Source organism: Anomalospiza imberbis, chromosome 3 (assembly GCF_031753505.1).
Source record: "Anomalospiza imberbis isolate Cuckoo-Finch-1a 21T00152 chromosome 3, ASM3175350v1, whole genome shotgun sequence".
Classification (NCBI taxonomy): domain Eukaryota; kingdom Metazoa; phylum Chordata; class Aves; order Passeriformes; family Viduidae; genus Anomalospiza; species Anomalospiza imberbis.
This window is the reverse complement of record NC_089683.1, coordinates 2,595,293-2,610,876: the sequence shown is the minus strand read 5'-3', so window position 1 is coordinate 2,610,876 and position 15,584 is coordinate 2,595,293. Positions and strand designations below refer to the sequence as shown.

Here is a 15,584-nt window from a genome sequence, read left to right as displayed (position 1 = left end):
GGGAGTGCACAAGCAGCTCAGAATACTCAAGGTAAAAATGCTAAAGCAGACCAAAATTCACCAAAAGTGGGTATGAGGAGGTACCAGCATGCTTGTGAAGGAGGGATGTGAAGCACAGAAATGGAAGTGTGAAAATTCCACCTCGATCTCTGTTTTCATCCCAGCGTGTGGAGCTGCAGCCCTGATCCCCAGGATTCCCAAGGCACACACGATTTCCTCCCCACACTCTGTCCCACCTCCAGCTTACTATCAGTTTACCCCAAGCCCCTTTTTTCCCTGCTCAGCTCTGCAGCACCAGCACTCTGCAGCTCAAGGAGAGCAGTTTTATTTCCACTTTTTTTTTTATTGCCTTGGGCACCAGCAGCAAAGCTGCCAGTCTGTCTGTGGGGACAGTTGGTGATATTTTGTGTGAGTGTGAGGCTGTGTGTGTTTATAGAGAGCAGAAAAGAGCACAGTTTGCTTTTTAGGTGCCAACTCGACCTTGTGGCAGCAGCTATTGGGAAAGCAAGGATCTCTTTGTGAGTTGTAAATTGAACAACTTGTTATGGAGCTGCTGAAGGAGACTAAATTTGAAATGCCAAGATTATTATACAACTTTTATCAGGAGAGAGCATCCATCAGTCACCAAGATAAATTGGGCTTTAAACAACTTTCAGATAGATGTGTCCTCTTACTGACAACTCTGAAAAGTTGTGTTAGTGCTGCAGAGAGCCAGACTGGACCTGCTGCTTGTGTGGAAAGCAATATTCTTGGAAAGGTTTTCACCCCTGTTTTGCAGAAGCTGGGAGGTGATTCTTATCCCTTTGTGGTGGGCACCACACACTTATCCCTGGCCTGGTGGGCACCTGGCTGGAATCATTTTCCACTCCCAGGCTTGTGATTTTATATCCATTCTTGCTCACCAGCTCTGCAGTTCTGCTGGGGATAGAAACTCAAGCTGACATCTGCTCCAAGATTTTACCCTCTGTTATTTCTTCTGTAGCCCCAGCAATCTTGAACTTGTGCTTGTTTTCAGCAGAAAAGGCTTGAGGTTTCCAGGGAGCCAGTGGCTGTGGAGAAGGGAGAGCTGGGAATTCAGGCTGTGTTGGGTTTGGCATGGCCAAGTTTGGTAGTGTTGGGCTATAGGACTGGTTTCTGTGAGGGGTTTCCAGAAGTTTCCCCCATCCCAGCTGGCTCCAGGATGGACCCACTGCTGGCCAAGACCAAGCCCATCAGAGGTGGCAGCACTTGTGGGATATCAGAGTGAAGAGGGGGAAGGAAGTTACTGTGCAGGAGCAATTGCAGCTAGGGAAGAGGAGAGTGAGGGTAAGTGTGGAACTGCCCTGCAGACCCCCAGGGCAGTGAGGAAGAAGAGGCAGGAGCTGCTCCAGGCACCAAAGCTGAGATTCCCAGCCCAGGGAGAGGCAGCTGTGCCCCTGCAGACCATGGGGGTCCACAGGGGTGCAGAAATCCACCTGGAGACCCCACACTGGAGCAGGGGGATGCCTGAAGGAGGCTGTGACCCCACACTGGAACAGGGTCCTGGCCAGGTCTGTACCCTGTGGAGAGTGGTGAAACCAAGTGATTTCCACAAGTCAAGTCCATTTTGTCCATGAAGGTAATTAGTCATTGAGCTCTCCCTGGTTTTAACTCTCCCCACAAGCTTTTTGTTACATTTTCTCCCCTCCCCAGCTGAGTGATAGGGCAGCTTTGGTGTTTGACCCTGGCAGCCTCCAGCCAGGGTCAAAACACCACAAAGGAATGGAACTCACATTTTTTTGTGGCCTGACTTGTTCTTTAACCTCTATTCTGCATCCCATCCCTGGCCTGTGCACCATTCCTGCTGCAGTGGGTATAGGTACTTTCCTCTGCAGAATTTTTGGGTGTCTGATATCTCCATGTAAATTCAGGTCCTGGAGCCAGAGCCTCAACTTCCACCTCCAGATGGCTTTGAAAATGTTGTTCTTAACCTCCTCATTGCTCTCTTCACATCCTGTTTACAGCTGGGATAGTTTACATTTGCCTGAGTGAGGGGGATAATGTCACACATTGCTGGGATGTTTGGGAACATCTTGAGTTCTGGGCAAATGTGAACTATTGCTGTTCATCTCCACAAATATTTGGGTGGTATAGTTTGTGTATGGCCTGGAGAAATAAATCCTCTACCCTGCAGTTGTATTATAAGTGATAAACAAGGGGCCTTTGATCAGCAGTTGTTGATAGCACCGGGTCAGAGGCACTGACTGCTACAAGGAGTAAAACAACCACAAATGCATGTGAAAAATCCTGCTAGGCTGTGCATCTCCCTGAACTCCATAAAACTTAAACATTCAGCCAGAAAAATCTTCCTTGAGGAAGATTCTGCCCCATCAGTGTTGAAAAGACCCTTAAAGTGCTAAGTCCATACCCCAACAAAGCTCAGCAAGAAATTGAAGACAAGGAAGGGATTTAGGGGGATGCAATATTTGTATTTTCAGGCTCTTCCACAGCTTTCTGTGGAATGCTTGGTGCATGATGTTATTGCTGCTGCACTGCAGTTAACAGCAGTAGATGGTTTCACCCCACGACCACAGGTGAAATTGCTCACTGAGCTGAACAAAGTATTTCTGCTTTCCCAGAAGGTGCAGCATTTTTGTAATTCATTCTGCCAAAAAGAACACGATGTTTGCTCTGCTTGCTTTTGCTGTTGTGCTCAGATGTGTCTCAATTACAGGGTAAACCTATATTTCCTTTTTCTTCTCCTCATTTTTATCTAGTCTCATGCTGTCTGTAAGTTTTAAATTGTTCTTGTTATACAGAAAGGAGAGAAATACTTAGAGTTTTTAAAAAGGACAAACATTCCATCACCCATTTCTGGCTCTGAGGGCTGTTTGAAATAACCACACCTTCGGCTTTTCATCTGAAAACCAAGCACTGAACAGCTCACCATGTGCAGTGCTTTTGGCTGACACCTGAGAGCTGTTGTCCTTCCCCTCTGGAGGCAGCTGAGAGGTGGAGCAGGGTTTATTTTGATGGTGAGGTGGTTTGTATCACTCCTTATTCCTCCTGTGCCAGTGCACGGCTGCCCTCTCCTGTTGGGAGTTTTCCATGTGCTCAGGCTGTCCTGTGCCCCCAGCCAAAGGAGTAGAATCACTCCACTGAGCCTGGAGGAGGCAGGAAATAAATGTATGTAATGATCAGAGGTTTTCTTCCCAACTCATGTGCATAATGTGTTTTGCTAATTCATACAAAAGCTGCCTTTTTTATAATATTTGGATGAAAGGAATTTATTAGGAGTTTAAATATGAAGGCAGCGAATTGATTTTTCTCATTGTCTCTCCCCTAGCGATGACCGTCCGGAATGGAGGCAATGTCCTGGTTCCCTGTTACCCCTCTGGAGTGATCTACGACCTGCTGGAGTGCCTCTATCAGTACATTGACTCTGCAGGACTCTCCAACGTCCCCTTTTATTTCATCTCACCCGTTGCCAACAGCTCCCTGGAGTTCTCCCAGATCTTTGCTGAGTGGTAGGTGTGCCAGGGCAGCACCTTCAGCTGTGGGAAGAGGCCAGGTGCAGGTTATCTCTACCTGACAGGTTCTAAAATACACCTGGTTAGGATTGTGAACACCTTCCTGGAGTCACCAGGGTGTGTGTGTGTGTAAGAATATATTCTATAATTAGGGAAGGATCATTTCCTATAGAATGTGCAAACTCAATCACTGCTTTTTGGAGCTTACTCTAATGAGTAAATTATGTTCCTCACTTGAGTGAGTTTTAGCTGTGCTTGTTTGCAAGTCTTAGCCCCACTTAGCTCTGCTCAGCACTGCTGAAGCCACATGGACAGTGTTCCATGCAGTTCTGGTCTCCCCAGTACCAGAAGGATGTGGGATTTCTGGAATGAGGCCAGCACAGGGCCATGGAGATGAGAGGAGGCTGAGGGAGCTGGGGCTCTCCAGCCTGGAGAGCAGAAGGCTCAGGGGGATCTTATTGTGTAGAAACAACTGATAGGAGGTAATGAGGGTGAGGGCTCAGTCCCTTCAGCAGGGCCCACTGGCAGAACAAATTAAAACACGTGAAATTCCATCAGGGCAGGGGATTTAAACTGCCAGAGGACAGCGTTAGATGGGATATTGGGAAGAAAATCGTCCCTGTGAGGATGGTGAGCCCTGGCACAGGTTGCCCAGAGAAGCTGTGACTGCTCCTCTCCTGGAAGTGTCCAAGGCCAGGCTGGATGGAGCTTTGAGCAGCCTGGGATGGTGGAAGGTGTCTGTGTCCATGGCAGGGGGTTGGAACTGGATGATCTTTCAGATCCCTTCCAACCCAAACCATTTCCTGATTCTGTGAAACACTGCAGCCTCTGTGCAGAGAGGTTATGGAGACTTTGCTATGGAGACATCAAAATCCAACTGGATAAAGTCCTGGATGATCTGCTCTGCTGAGAGTGCTTGAGCAGAGCTTGGACTTGGTGATCTCAGGAGGTCCCTCCCAGCCTCAACCATTCTGTGATTCTGAGCCCTGGAAAGGAAAACCCAACCACTTGGAACTCTTCCAAATTCTTACCAATGGAGACATGCTCTAGAGTATTAAATACAATAAGATAGCTCTTCTCTTCTTCCTCTCCTGATTTTGGAGTTCAGGAAAAAAAAGACAGGTCCTGGAAATCTTGTGGGAATTGATCCCTCGGGAGAATTGTAAAGATGATTGAAATCTGGTGGATTTACATGGAAATGGAGGCAAAGGTTGAACATCTGTAAAATAGAGTTTTGGGTCAGAACTGTGGTTGATACTCAGGGATTCTAGCCTTTAATTCTACCCCTTACTCAGCTAAAGGAAATGCCTTGCTGTTAGTATCCCTTAGACTTTATCAAAATTAGTTTGACCCAGGCTCATTTCTTTTTAATAAAGTGCAAGCATGAGCCAGGCAGTGTTTCCCAGAAAAGCCACCAGGACAGTGTCACTGCAGATCATTGTCATGTCACCCAGACCTCTGACAAAAAGCTTTTTTTAGCTGCTGTAATAGGATGAATCAGGAGTCTGGGTAGAGCTCATCAACGGCTCTCAATATCTGTTTTAAAGATAAGTGATTGATGGAAAATGCCAGGTCACAGTAAGCCTTGGGCCGTGGGGAGAAGCAGTTTACCAACAATAAAATGCACAGGGGAATAAGATTAGAATGAGCAAAAGGACCAAGTCACTGCCGAGAAGTGGGATGAGGCAAAGTGGGATTTTTCTGTTGACAGATGATTTGGCTTTGCAAAAGCTGCTGAGAGATCTGGATGAGGAACCATTGTGGATGAGTTACAGATTTGTCTTAAGCAGCAGAGGAGCTCTGTTCCAGTGTGTACAGAATTATCTTCAGCTGCCTTGCACCTTCTTTGTGTGATCCTGCTGTAACTGAGGTGTTGTGTCCTGTACGTTTGGGTCCTCCAACCAGAAACTCTGGCAGCAGCAGGACAAATTGATGATTTTGCACCTGGTGCCTCAGATCTAAACCAGTTTTCTCCAACACTGTAACAGTAGATGGCAGCAGCTGCTGCAGGATATGCTGCACCTCTAACTCTGGCTGCTTTCCTTTTCTTTTAAAGGTTGTGTCATAACAAACAGACAAAGGTGTATCTTCCAGAACCTCCTTTTCCCCACGCTGAGGTGAGTTACCATGGTCTTGTTCACTTTCTGGATCACAGTCCACACAGTGTAGCTGTCGTTTTTCTGATGAATCTTTCTACAGCTTTTAAGTTTTGTTTAATTTTTCATGAAAGTGTTTTTTTTCCTTTGCTTTCTGTGATGAATTTGGGAGCATGGGGAAGGACTGAGTGATGGTGTTCCCTAAACTCCAAAATTACCCTGTTTATTCCAGCCTATCACTTGCACAGGCTGGCCTGGATCACTCCTTCCCCCACAGAAGGAGATCTGGTGTGGGATGTTTGCTCTTATCAACTGCAACCACAAGCGTTCCCTTTGTCCAAGCAGTTTATTTCCAAGTCTGTGAAACTAAGAGCTTGTTATCAGAGACAGCTTAGTCATGCCAGCTCCTTCCTCCCTCACTGAAGCAGGCACCACATCTGCTGCAGGAGGAATGATATCTTGAAAGAGAGATTTTTATATCAAAATTTAAAGTTTGCAGCACTGAGTGCTGTCTGTGGCAATTTTAAATGAAATTACTTGAACATTGTAATAAAGCAAAGAGGAATGAGGGTCCTAAATTTGGAGGATTTCCCTGCAACAAAATAATAATTTTAGGGAAGCTTTAGCCAAGCAGACATGAAATATAACTGATGCTTTCAGAGTTGCCTCACATCAAAGGACAGGAAATTCTCCCCTGGGAACAGGTGGTTTTCCCACTGAAGTAAACAAGAGGCAGGCTGGGAAAGGAAGAAACAGGACTGAGAATTTTAGCTAAATCCTACTCCTGTGAGCCACTGAACCACTTGGGATATGCAAGAACCCGTCTCTTTCAGTTGCTGTGGTCCAGACTGTTTGATGAGATGTGCAGAGTGGCCATGGCAGGTTCAAGAGCCCAGAAATTCAGTGCTTTTAAAGACACTGGGTGGTTTTTCCTCTGAGATACCTCATCCAGGGACTTGTTCTGGAAATTGCCATTACGTATCATATCTGTCATCTGTAGGTGCTTCAAAGGTCTTGTTGGAAGTAGGATCTGACCAGGAGCCCTCGCTCTTTCCAGATGCTTGAATGTGTTGCAAGCAAGATGTGCAGTGAATTATGTATAATCTGTTACCAAGAATGATGTGGACTGCAGGGCAAGCCACCTGTTCACCACTTATTTTATTACCAAAAAATTCATTCCCACTGATAAATCAATTCCAAATTCTCTGAGTACGAGGCTCTGCAGCCTCGCTGTGGCTGTGCTTTCTGTCTAGCCCTCCATCCCTGCTTTCTGGGATGTCCTTGTTGATCCACAGTGTCATTGGATTCACTGACAGCCCATATTCTGATTTACAATAGTCACTGGAACTGGCACATTTAAGTGAAAACCCATCCAAAACTGAGAAGCCAAACATGCAGCTGTCAAAGACTGGATTAATTAACCCATCGTATACAATGGGTCTTTGTGTTTATAGAGTGATATCTCTATCCTCTAATTCCTGGGACATTTTGTATTCTCTGGGGGCCTGTTGATTGTGAGATTTTGCTAAATTGTTGGAACAGCTTTGTAAGAACTCCTCTGTGCTTCATGTGTAGATCAAGGTAATTACGTAGGAAAGGCCTCCCAGCAGTGGATCCCAGCTCAGCTTCCCTACACAGAGGGAGGGATGTGTCTGTTCCAGCTGCAGGATGGAACATCCCACGGGATGTCCATGCCAGGGCCCCAGTGCTCTGCACGTGCCTTGGGTCCCTTGTTAAATCTCCAGAATCTCACACCTGACACTGTATTTGACTCACACAGTGTGAAACATCCAGAAAACCTCTTCCCAGCACAATCCTGGGCCTCCACAACCCCCCCTTCAGTCAGGAGCTTTGCTTACTGGCACTTCAGGGGATTTTTAATGAGTATCTGAAGCAGACAGTGAATGATGGTTTCTATCGGAGAGGTTGTTAGTGGAGAATTGCTTGGCTTTTTTCAAAGTAATGCTAGGCTTGTGCAATGTAACCTGTGCTGAAATTGCCCATCATGAAAAGATGTGCTTAACTGCTCAGTTGTTGGAGGAAAATAGGGAATTACTCAGACATGCCTCTTACTTCTTAGGAAGCATTAATAACATGCCTGGCATGATACATCAGAGAGGGACAGGCCAGGAAATAAGCTTCTAATTATCCACAGAACAGGCCCAGCCCAGCATGCTGCTGGTCCTGAAATTTGATGTTCCTGTTAGTTGTATAAACAGCAAGATTTAAAAACAAAGAAGGCAAAAATTCCCCAAATCCTCGATGTTGTCCCTTGCAGCAATGAGTTCCAGCATTGCCTGATGTGTAGTAGAACAGAATATTTCCTTCCTTTAATCAGCTGTGATTGTATTTGGCATTTCACTTAACTATGCCTTTATTATTGTCACAAGAGGGTAAATAAAAGCATTTTCATTGTCTCTACAATTACTATTTTTATTTCTCCTCACTCTCTACACTCAGTTGTTTGAAGCTTTTGCATTCTCTCTGCATGGAAATTTTTGTTTTATGATTTATGTTGCATGTTTTGAACTCATTCCTTGTTCTGCTCTGCTGAATAAAACCAGACACATGTTCAGCTCTGCAGAGAACCTAAAACATTTCTCCGTCCTTGTTTAATTCCACTTTAATGGAGCACTAGATGTTCATCTTACCTCCTCCTACACAGTCCTGGTACAGTTCTTGTGGTGGCAGTTTGCTTCCTAACATCCACTCTGAGTGAATAGGGAATACTTTCCCCCTGTTAGGAGCAAGGAATGTGGGCTGAAGTGCTTCAGGTTTGTAGGGATGGATTTGAACATCAGTTCCTGCTAAAGTTAATAAAAATGGAGTGTCCAGGTTCTTCTTGAAGTCTCTCCTGCAGCCTTTTAGTGGTGCACTAACTAAAAGAGCTTCTTTTTAAAGGTGTTTCTGAGGGAAGAGCTGCTCTGACTGCAAAGTCAAAAACTGGAGATCCCAAATATTTGTCAATACAGGCTGTGGCTTTCACTCCCAAGCCCCTGGATCTATTACATTCAAGGATCAGCTGTCTAAATAGGCTCAGATTGAAGCTCCACAGTGACTTGCTGAAATACTGTGGAGCATAAACCAGTAATTTGTTTAGCTTAGATTTGTTATTCTGGTATCCCAGAACCAACATGTGGTGTCTTACCAAAGTCCTATGGGAATATCCCATCCCAGCACAGCCCCAGATGGGCAGTTAGGGTCTCCTTGATCATTGTAACAGGATCCATGGATTGTACACTCTGTACACTCTGACCCATCCCTTTTGTGGAGGTGGAGGCTTTATGTTTGTAAAGGAATGGCTCAATTGTTGTCGCTGAATTGTTCCTCTCTGTTCAATCTTTGCATGGACAATTTCAGGCTCTAAGATAAGTGAATCCAGACTCCTCTAAATGTCTGCAACAATAAAATTCGAGGGGTAATTTGTATTGATCAGTATTTGCCAGCGGAGGGAGGATTTGGATTTACTGTGCTCTTATTAAGGATTCTGTTAGCAAGATCTAAGAGAAGTGGCTGCAAAAACCCTTTTTTTCTGCCTCAAAAAAGAGCTGGGATGGGAGTAATATTGATTTTGTGGTCTTAAAAACCAGCATTTGTCTTCTTCAACTTTGATTCTCTCCTCCATTTACCGGTTCCTGCATAACACATTTAAATAAATACCTGGAACCAGGTGATTGTGGAGTATTACAGTTTGTTTTATAATAAATATCATCATATAGGAGTTGGGCTCAATGATCCATGGGGGTCCCTTCCAGCTCTGGATATTCTGTGATAAAATTAAGCCCCTGTTAGTGTTGATCTGATGGAGTGAGGGAGGTGAAGTAATAAATGCATCTCTCATTCCCTGATAAGAGCCCCATCTGTTCCAAATTCTGGATACAGAACACACACACACACACACAGAGTAAATATCAGTGTATTTTGGCTCACTTCAACAAAGGGTACGCAAAGGCTCTGGAGATTTATCCTGTTTATAGCAGCAGTTGCTGACCCCTGTAAATCAAGACTACAGCTTTAAAGGGAAGCACAGAACCATTTGGGATTTCAGAAAAACGCAGCTCTCACTCTTGATTCAGTATTTTACCAGCCCCTATCTCTTAAACTTTCAGTCAATAGTGGTTCTTTCTGTAAAAAGATGCTCTGAATGTTGCTTGTGCTTTCCAGAAACCAAGCCCACTGTGGAAATGTTGGCTGGCTCAATGCCAGGCATTGGGTTTGGCCCAGCTGGAGGTCTGACCATGCAAAGTTTACACACCCCATCTCCTCTGGAGATGCAAAAAACCTGCACAAATCATTGCAAACTCAGTCCCCTTAATGAGTTGGGAAATTTTGTTGGACCTGTTTTGCAAGTTCAGCTCCGTATATTTTTGATGGGGTGATTAGAAGAGACTTTACTGCAGACACTAAAATCCATCAGCTGCTTTCTCCCTGGAGTGAGTAGAATGTCTCTAAACTTGTTTTTGTAGCCTTTCACCCCTGCTCTGTCCACCTGTGAGAGTCAGTGATTGTGAGCTGAGCTCTGAAGCCTCACCAGACTTAGCAGAAAAGATCTGGCAAGATAAAAAGGAAAGATGAAAAAAGAATCATCACCAACGAGCTCCTGAAAACTGGATTAGAGCTCCTGTGTCTCTTTACAAAGCAATAGGAGGGGATTTGAAGCTTCCATAAGGCTTTGAAGAAAATACAGCTTTTATGTTGCTGAGCAGTGAACATTTGTGGAGGTATGGCAGGGAAATGAGCTGCTCACTGCTTTCCACATCCAGCGCTGCTCTCACATCTTCCCAAAACTCTTGAGTGCTGCATGCAAATAAATATCATTTGAAGGAACCTGTGAAAGAAGATGCTGCAACAACAGTTTTTGATTTTCAGGAGTGTCTTAGATCAATGCTGGCTGTAGAAATGTCTTCTCCTGACCTATCTGCCTGTCCTTGGAAAAGTTTTCCCCTTGAATGTCACATATTCCATTTACTGTTTGAAATAGAAATCATCCTCCTCTTCCAGTTTACCCAGTTGAAACTGCTCCTGCAATTTCCATTTTGAGACTTTTGGCTTCCCTCAAAAAAAAAAAAAAAAACAAACAGAAAAAAGCTTTTTGAGGCCATTTCCTACAAGTTCATTTAAATGTCAGTATTTTATAGATTCAAATTTGTTTTACCCATTGTCTGCTAAACTGCAGTTTTTATTACTGAAGCTAAGTTTAGATTCTAAACCCTGCACTCCAGATGTGTTAATCAGAAATCTTTACCAGTATAATTGCAGGAATGTTTTTGAGATTCAGTGTCTGTCAACTGCCAGAGCAGTTATTGGGTGTTTTTTTCCAATTTCCCTCTTGAAGATTAAATGGGAATTAGCTATTACTTGTAAACTGCAGAAAATATAGTCCAGTTTCTACTTCTTCCATGATTCAAGGATCCATGTGGAAATGATCCATGTGCATCTACAGAATTCTGTAATAACCTTGAATTCTGCCGTGCTTTGTGGTGCACAAGTTGCTGAGAATTCTCAGTTTCTCTTCATTTCCGTGCACCTTAAATCAGCCATGGTAAAAAATAACACAGGGCATGGGGAAATGGCTTTAGCTGAAGTGAGGAAGGTTTAGATGATATATTAGGGAGAAAATCTTCCCTGTGAGGGTGGGGAGGCCATGGCACAGATTTCCAAAGAAGCTGTGGCTGCCCCTAGGTCCCTGGAAGTGTCCAAGGCCAGGTTGGATGGTGCTTGGAACAGCCTGGGACGGTGGAAGGTGTCCCTGCCCATGGAATAGAGGTGGAACAGGATGAGCTTTGGGGTTCCTTTCCAACCCAAACCATTCCAGGATTCTATGATTTGTTGAACAGCCCATCCTCCTTTTAAAACTGGCTGACAAAGGAAGCCCCCTTCCCTCCCTCACACTCTTTATCTCTGTGGTTTTTCTCTCAGCTGTTCAGTCTGTGATTTCGTGTGTTAAATTCCTTGCTTTTTAAACTGTATTTACAGTTATTATCATGCTGGAGATGGAAGCATATACCTGCCAAGGAAAAACTTGCAAAATATTGCATGAAAGTGCTTCACAGCCTGGTTGTTAAATTGGTTTTTAAGTTGCACCTTGTTTTGCAGATTAGAAAACAGTGGCAGGAGAAATAAAGCAAAACTCTTTGAAAAGTGCCTTGATAAATAAACTTCTCCATCTTAGTAAAGAAATCTGTTCCACCTGCAGAGCTGATTGCACTGTGTCTGCAAAACATCTTATTGCTCTTAGTTCATGTTTATTGCTGGTTTCAGGGACAGTTAAGGAAGGGAAAGTCAGTCTGTTCTTTTTCAGCAGGTTTGACTTTGTGTGAAGCCTTTAGACCAGGGAAACTCAGCAACGTTCTTCTGAAGGCAAAATGCCTGGTACAGCTGTGATGCAAGAAAAGCAGGTTAAACATGAGCCCAGAGCTCTTTGCAGACATGGCAAATAGGAAAAAGGAGCTTATTGTGAATTTGGCAGCTGAGCACCCTGCTCACTCCAGGGAAGTCGAAGCAGGGAGTGTTTGCAGAGTTTCCTCCCAGTCACCATCCTGCTGGTACCAAAGAAGTGAGAGCAGGGACTTGGAGGCCCCTGGCCCCATGCTCTGACTTCCTTTTCATAACATTTATGACAGTCATGACGGAATTCGTTGGAAAAATCTAAGTGATATACAGGAAGGGACTATCTGATGAGTTAGGAATAAATTGTAGAACATTTATAATCTCATGTAAATAAACACACTCAAGCACAGAGGCATGAAAAGTTGCACTGTCTGGATTTTTGTTTTTCTTTCAGCTCATTCAGACAAACAAATTGAAACATTATCCCAGCATCCATGGAGACTTCAGCAATGACTTCAAGCAGCCCTGTGTTGTGTTCACTGGGCATCCCTCTCTCAGATTTGGGGATGTGGTGCATTTCATGGAGCTGTGGGGAAAATCCAGCTTGAACACTGTTATATTCACAGGTAAGTAAAATGCTGACATCATTATCAGATTAACAGTTTGTGCACTCTGGTTAAGTGTGGCCATATCCTTGGGGCTTTACTCATTTCTTCTGGGACACAAGTTTTTCACTTCAGTAGGAGCTTATCTAAATTAAGGCCCCAGGACTGGCTGCAGGGACAAATGTAATTATTGTGCCATTTAATTCAGTGTAGCCCTGCAGAGTCAACCTTTGCCATGCAGAGTCCATTCCTGCCACGTCTGAGCAAAATCTTTGTTATGCACAGCAGTAAAATGCCTGCAGGAAATTAATTTTTGAATTAAAAGCAGCTGGCTGCGAGTTAAACCCAGGCAAGACCTAATGGATGCTGGTCAGAAAGGAGAAACACTTCTTCTCCATATTCCAGTGGAACCACAAACCTCTCCTCATCCCTTCTCCTGCCTTCTCATCTTTCAGTGTTTCTGAAGAGGTTTCTGTCCTCTCTGCTGTCCCAGAAGTGTGCACCCCACACAGACCTGGCACAGGGATCTGAGCTGTTCCTGCCTTTGGGCTGAGCTTTGTTCAGATGGGTTTTGGCTGGCAGACACATTTGTAGCTGAAGGTACAGCTCTGGCTCATTCCCCAGGGGAGCTGTTTTCTTTCTCAGTGCTCAACAGGTCTTTTAAGTTCCTCCACTTCTCTCCATCTGCTTCTAGTGGGGACCCTGATTAAAAATGCTTCAAGGCCTTCCCTGGAGCTGAGGTCCTGTGCAGGTGTATTTGTACTGAAGTGTCACCAAACAGAGCCCTGCAGTGGGCATTGTCCTGATCTGAGAAGGCAAAGAATAATCCTTTAGGTCCTTGCTCCTGATTTTCTGTCTCCGGAGCTCTGGGATAATGGGAGATGTGCTTTATATAACTTAGCCAGATAAAAAAGGTGTGGATTTTTGGACAAAGTAATTAGAACTAGGGAGGAGAGCCCTGAGGAACAAATCAAACCTACTCCCACAGCAAGAGTGGGATGGAGTCCCACTGTTAAGTTTATTTTCCTTCAGTTTTTAGTGAATAGGAAAGCTGCTGGAAAGCACAAAACCCGAAGAAAAGAGGGCTGGGAAAGGGTTATTTCCTTCTTCTTTCTTTTTTTAACTGTAGACTTCAGGCTAGTGACAAGCAAGTCCCTTTGACACTTTCACAATATTGGCACCAAAAAGTGTGACAGTATCATGATACTGTTAAGCCAATTTGGGGATATTTTTAGTGTATAATTAACCCTATTCAATAGGAGGGGAGATACAAGGGAGTTCCTGCAGGGAACTTAAATCCAGACTGTTTCTGTGCTGGGAAATGGTGCAAGGTACCACAGCACTAAAGGTACAGCTGCTGCAGGGCCCATCCCTCCTGACCTTTGAGGCAGTTCAGGAGACATGCCCTAATTCCAGTAATTGGTTAAAATTGCAAGGTGGATATGCATTCACTGAAAACAGTGAATTCTACTCCGGTCAGAACTTCAATCAAGCCAGAGTTTGCAGAGCTTTGCTGGGGTGTGTATTCCATGAATCCCTGGGGAAGCAGTGGCATTAATCACGTTGTGAATGTGCTGCCCAGGGTGTCAGGAACTGGCCTTTAATGGCAGGAACTCTTCCTCTGTGTCTTCTGTAAGGAGAGGCAATTGACCTTTCTGTGTGAGATCCCAATCCTTCAGTGAGCTGAGGCAATCGAGCACTTCTGTCAGAGCCTGGCCCTGGCAGGTTGTTAAGGCATGGAAATGTCACTGCTGACAACCTGGGGGTGCAGCAGGTCATGGTCTTGGAGATTCATTCCCAGTTTGTACTTAGTGAAACTCCAATTGAGAGCTGCTTCAGGTGGGTGACCTTGGAGTGCACAGTGATTCCAGATGCTTGTGGTGGTTTCTTCCTGAATTCTTTCTATCCATGGCTTTTATGGACTAGCCATAAGTCCTACTGCCTTATGACTGTCTAGTCCTAGGCCTATTTCCTTATGGTTGTCTCAGCTGGAACAAAGCACAGGGTTGAGCGCTGGGTTTGGCAATTGGACTTGATGACCTTAGAGATTTTTTTTCCCAGCCTGGATGATTCTATGCCTATAGAAATTCCTAGCAGATTAAATTCTCTTAATTCTCTCTTAATTAAAGAAGAAATTGTTCTTAATACCAGTGATAATCTGAAGCACCTCCACTGATGCCACTGATTTCCATTATTTAATTACTTTTCTGTTTTAAGCTAAAATCTCCTGTGGATCTGATAGAACCCCAGTCCATTGGAGCACTGTGTGAGAGAAGGTGATGTTGTAGCTTTTCCTGTGAAAAACTCCTGGTTTCTGGTAATTAGAACCTTTAAACTCCAGACCATCCTGCATTGTTAATGAGCACTGCTTGTTCAGTCCACAGGAACCAGTCAGTCTCCACCTTTCCAATCTGTAATGTAAAAAAACAATGACAAGAATATAAATTAAAGCAGCCAGCAGCCAGGATCTGGCTGTGAGGGAACTGTGGTGCTGCTCTGCTGGCTGGTGTCACCTGCAGATATCACTGCTGGAGCAGTATTGAAGAGATTATTGATTAAAAATATCGAATACCACTGAGCCACAAAGAAATTCTAGGAGAAGACCCGGTATAAAGAAGTCTCCTTTTAAAACCAGCTCCCTGGGAGATGTTAAAACCAGCTCATGCACGTCAGTGCTGTACAGTGGAAGGTTTTATAACTCAGCGTCACGCAGCAGTAAATCAGGAGTCTTGGGGGAAAAGCTAAAGACCTGTAATTCTGTCAGGAAAAGTCAATATGTGTCCTTGACAAGCGCTTGCTGCCTCCAGACAGGTGACTTTGGGATTTTGGGTGGTATCAAAACAGCAGCTCCTGTGTGTCACATGAGTTCCCAGTGAGCCCAGCTCAAGTTGTGTTTTTAACATTCTAAATCTCCCCAGTCCCATGTTAGGATTCCTTCCCTAGAATTTCTCCCTTTTCCAAGGCTCTCCTGTCCTTATTAGGAGTTCAGAGAGGCTTTGGACTGGATTTTATATGGGATTCCTAGACCAGAACTCCATGTCTGTACATTCTCTGAACCTGCTGAT

At 44.5% G+C, this 15,584-nt stretch overlaps 1 protein-coding gene across 1 annotated transcript in view; it reads left to right on the top strand.

Annotated features, from left to right (window-relative positions):
• INTS9 (integrator complex subunit 9) overlaps positions 1–15,584 on the top strand; it is a 59,655-nt gene that overhangs the window by 27,551 nt on the left and 16,520 nt on the right. The window contains exons 10-12 of the mRNA XM_068183143.1: positions 3,305–3,485; positions 5,545–5,605; positions 12,369–12,540. Coding sequence (XP_068039244.1) covers positions 3,305–3,485; positions 5,545–5,605; positions 12,369–12,540 — 414 coding nt within the window. The remainder of the gene's footprint in view (positions 1–3,304; positions 3,486–5,544; positions 5,606–12,368; positions 12,541–15,584) is intronic.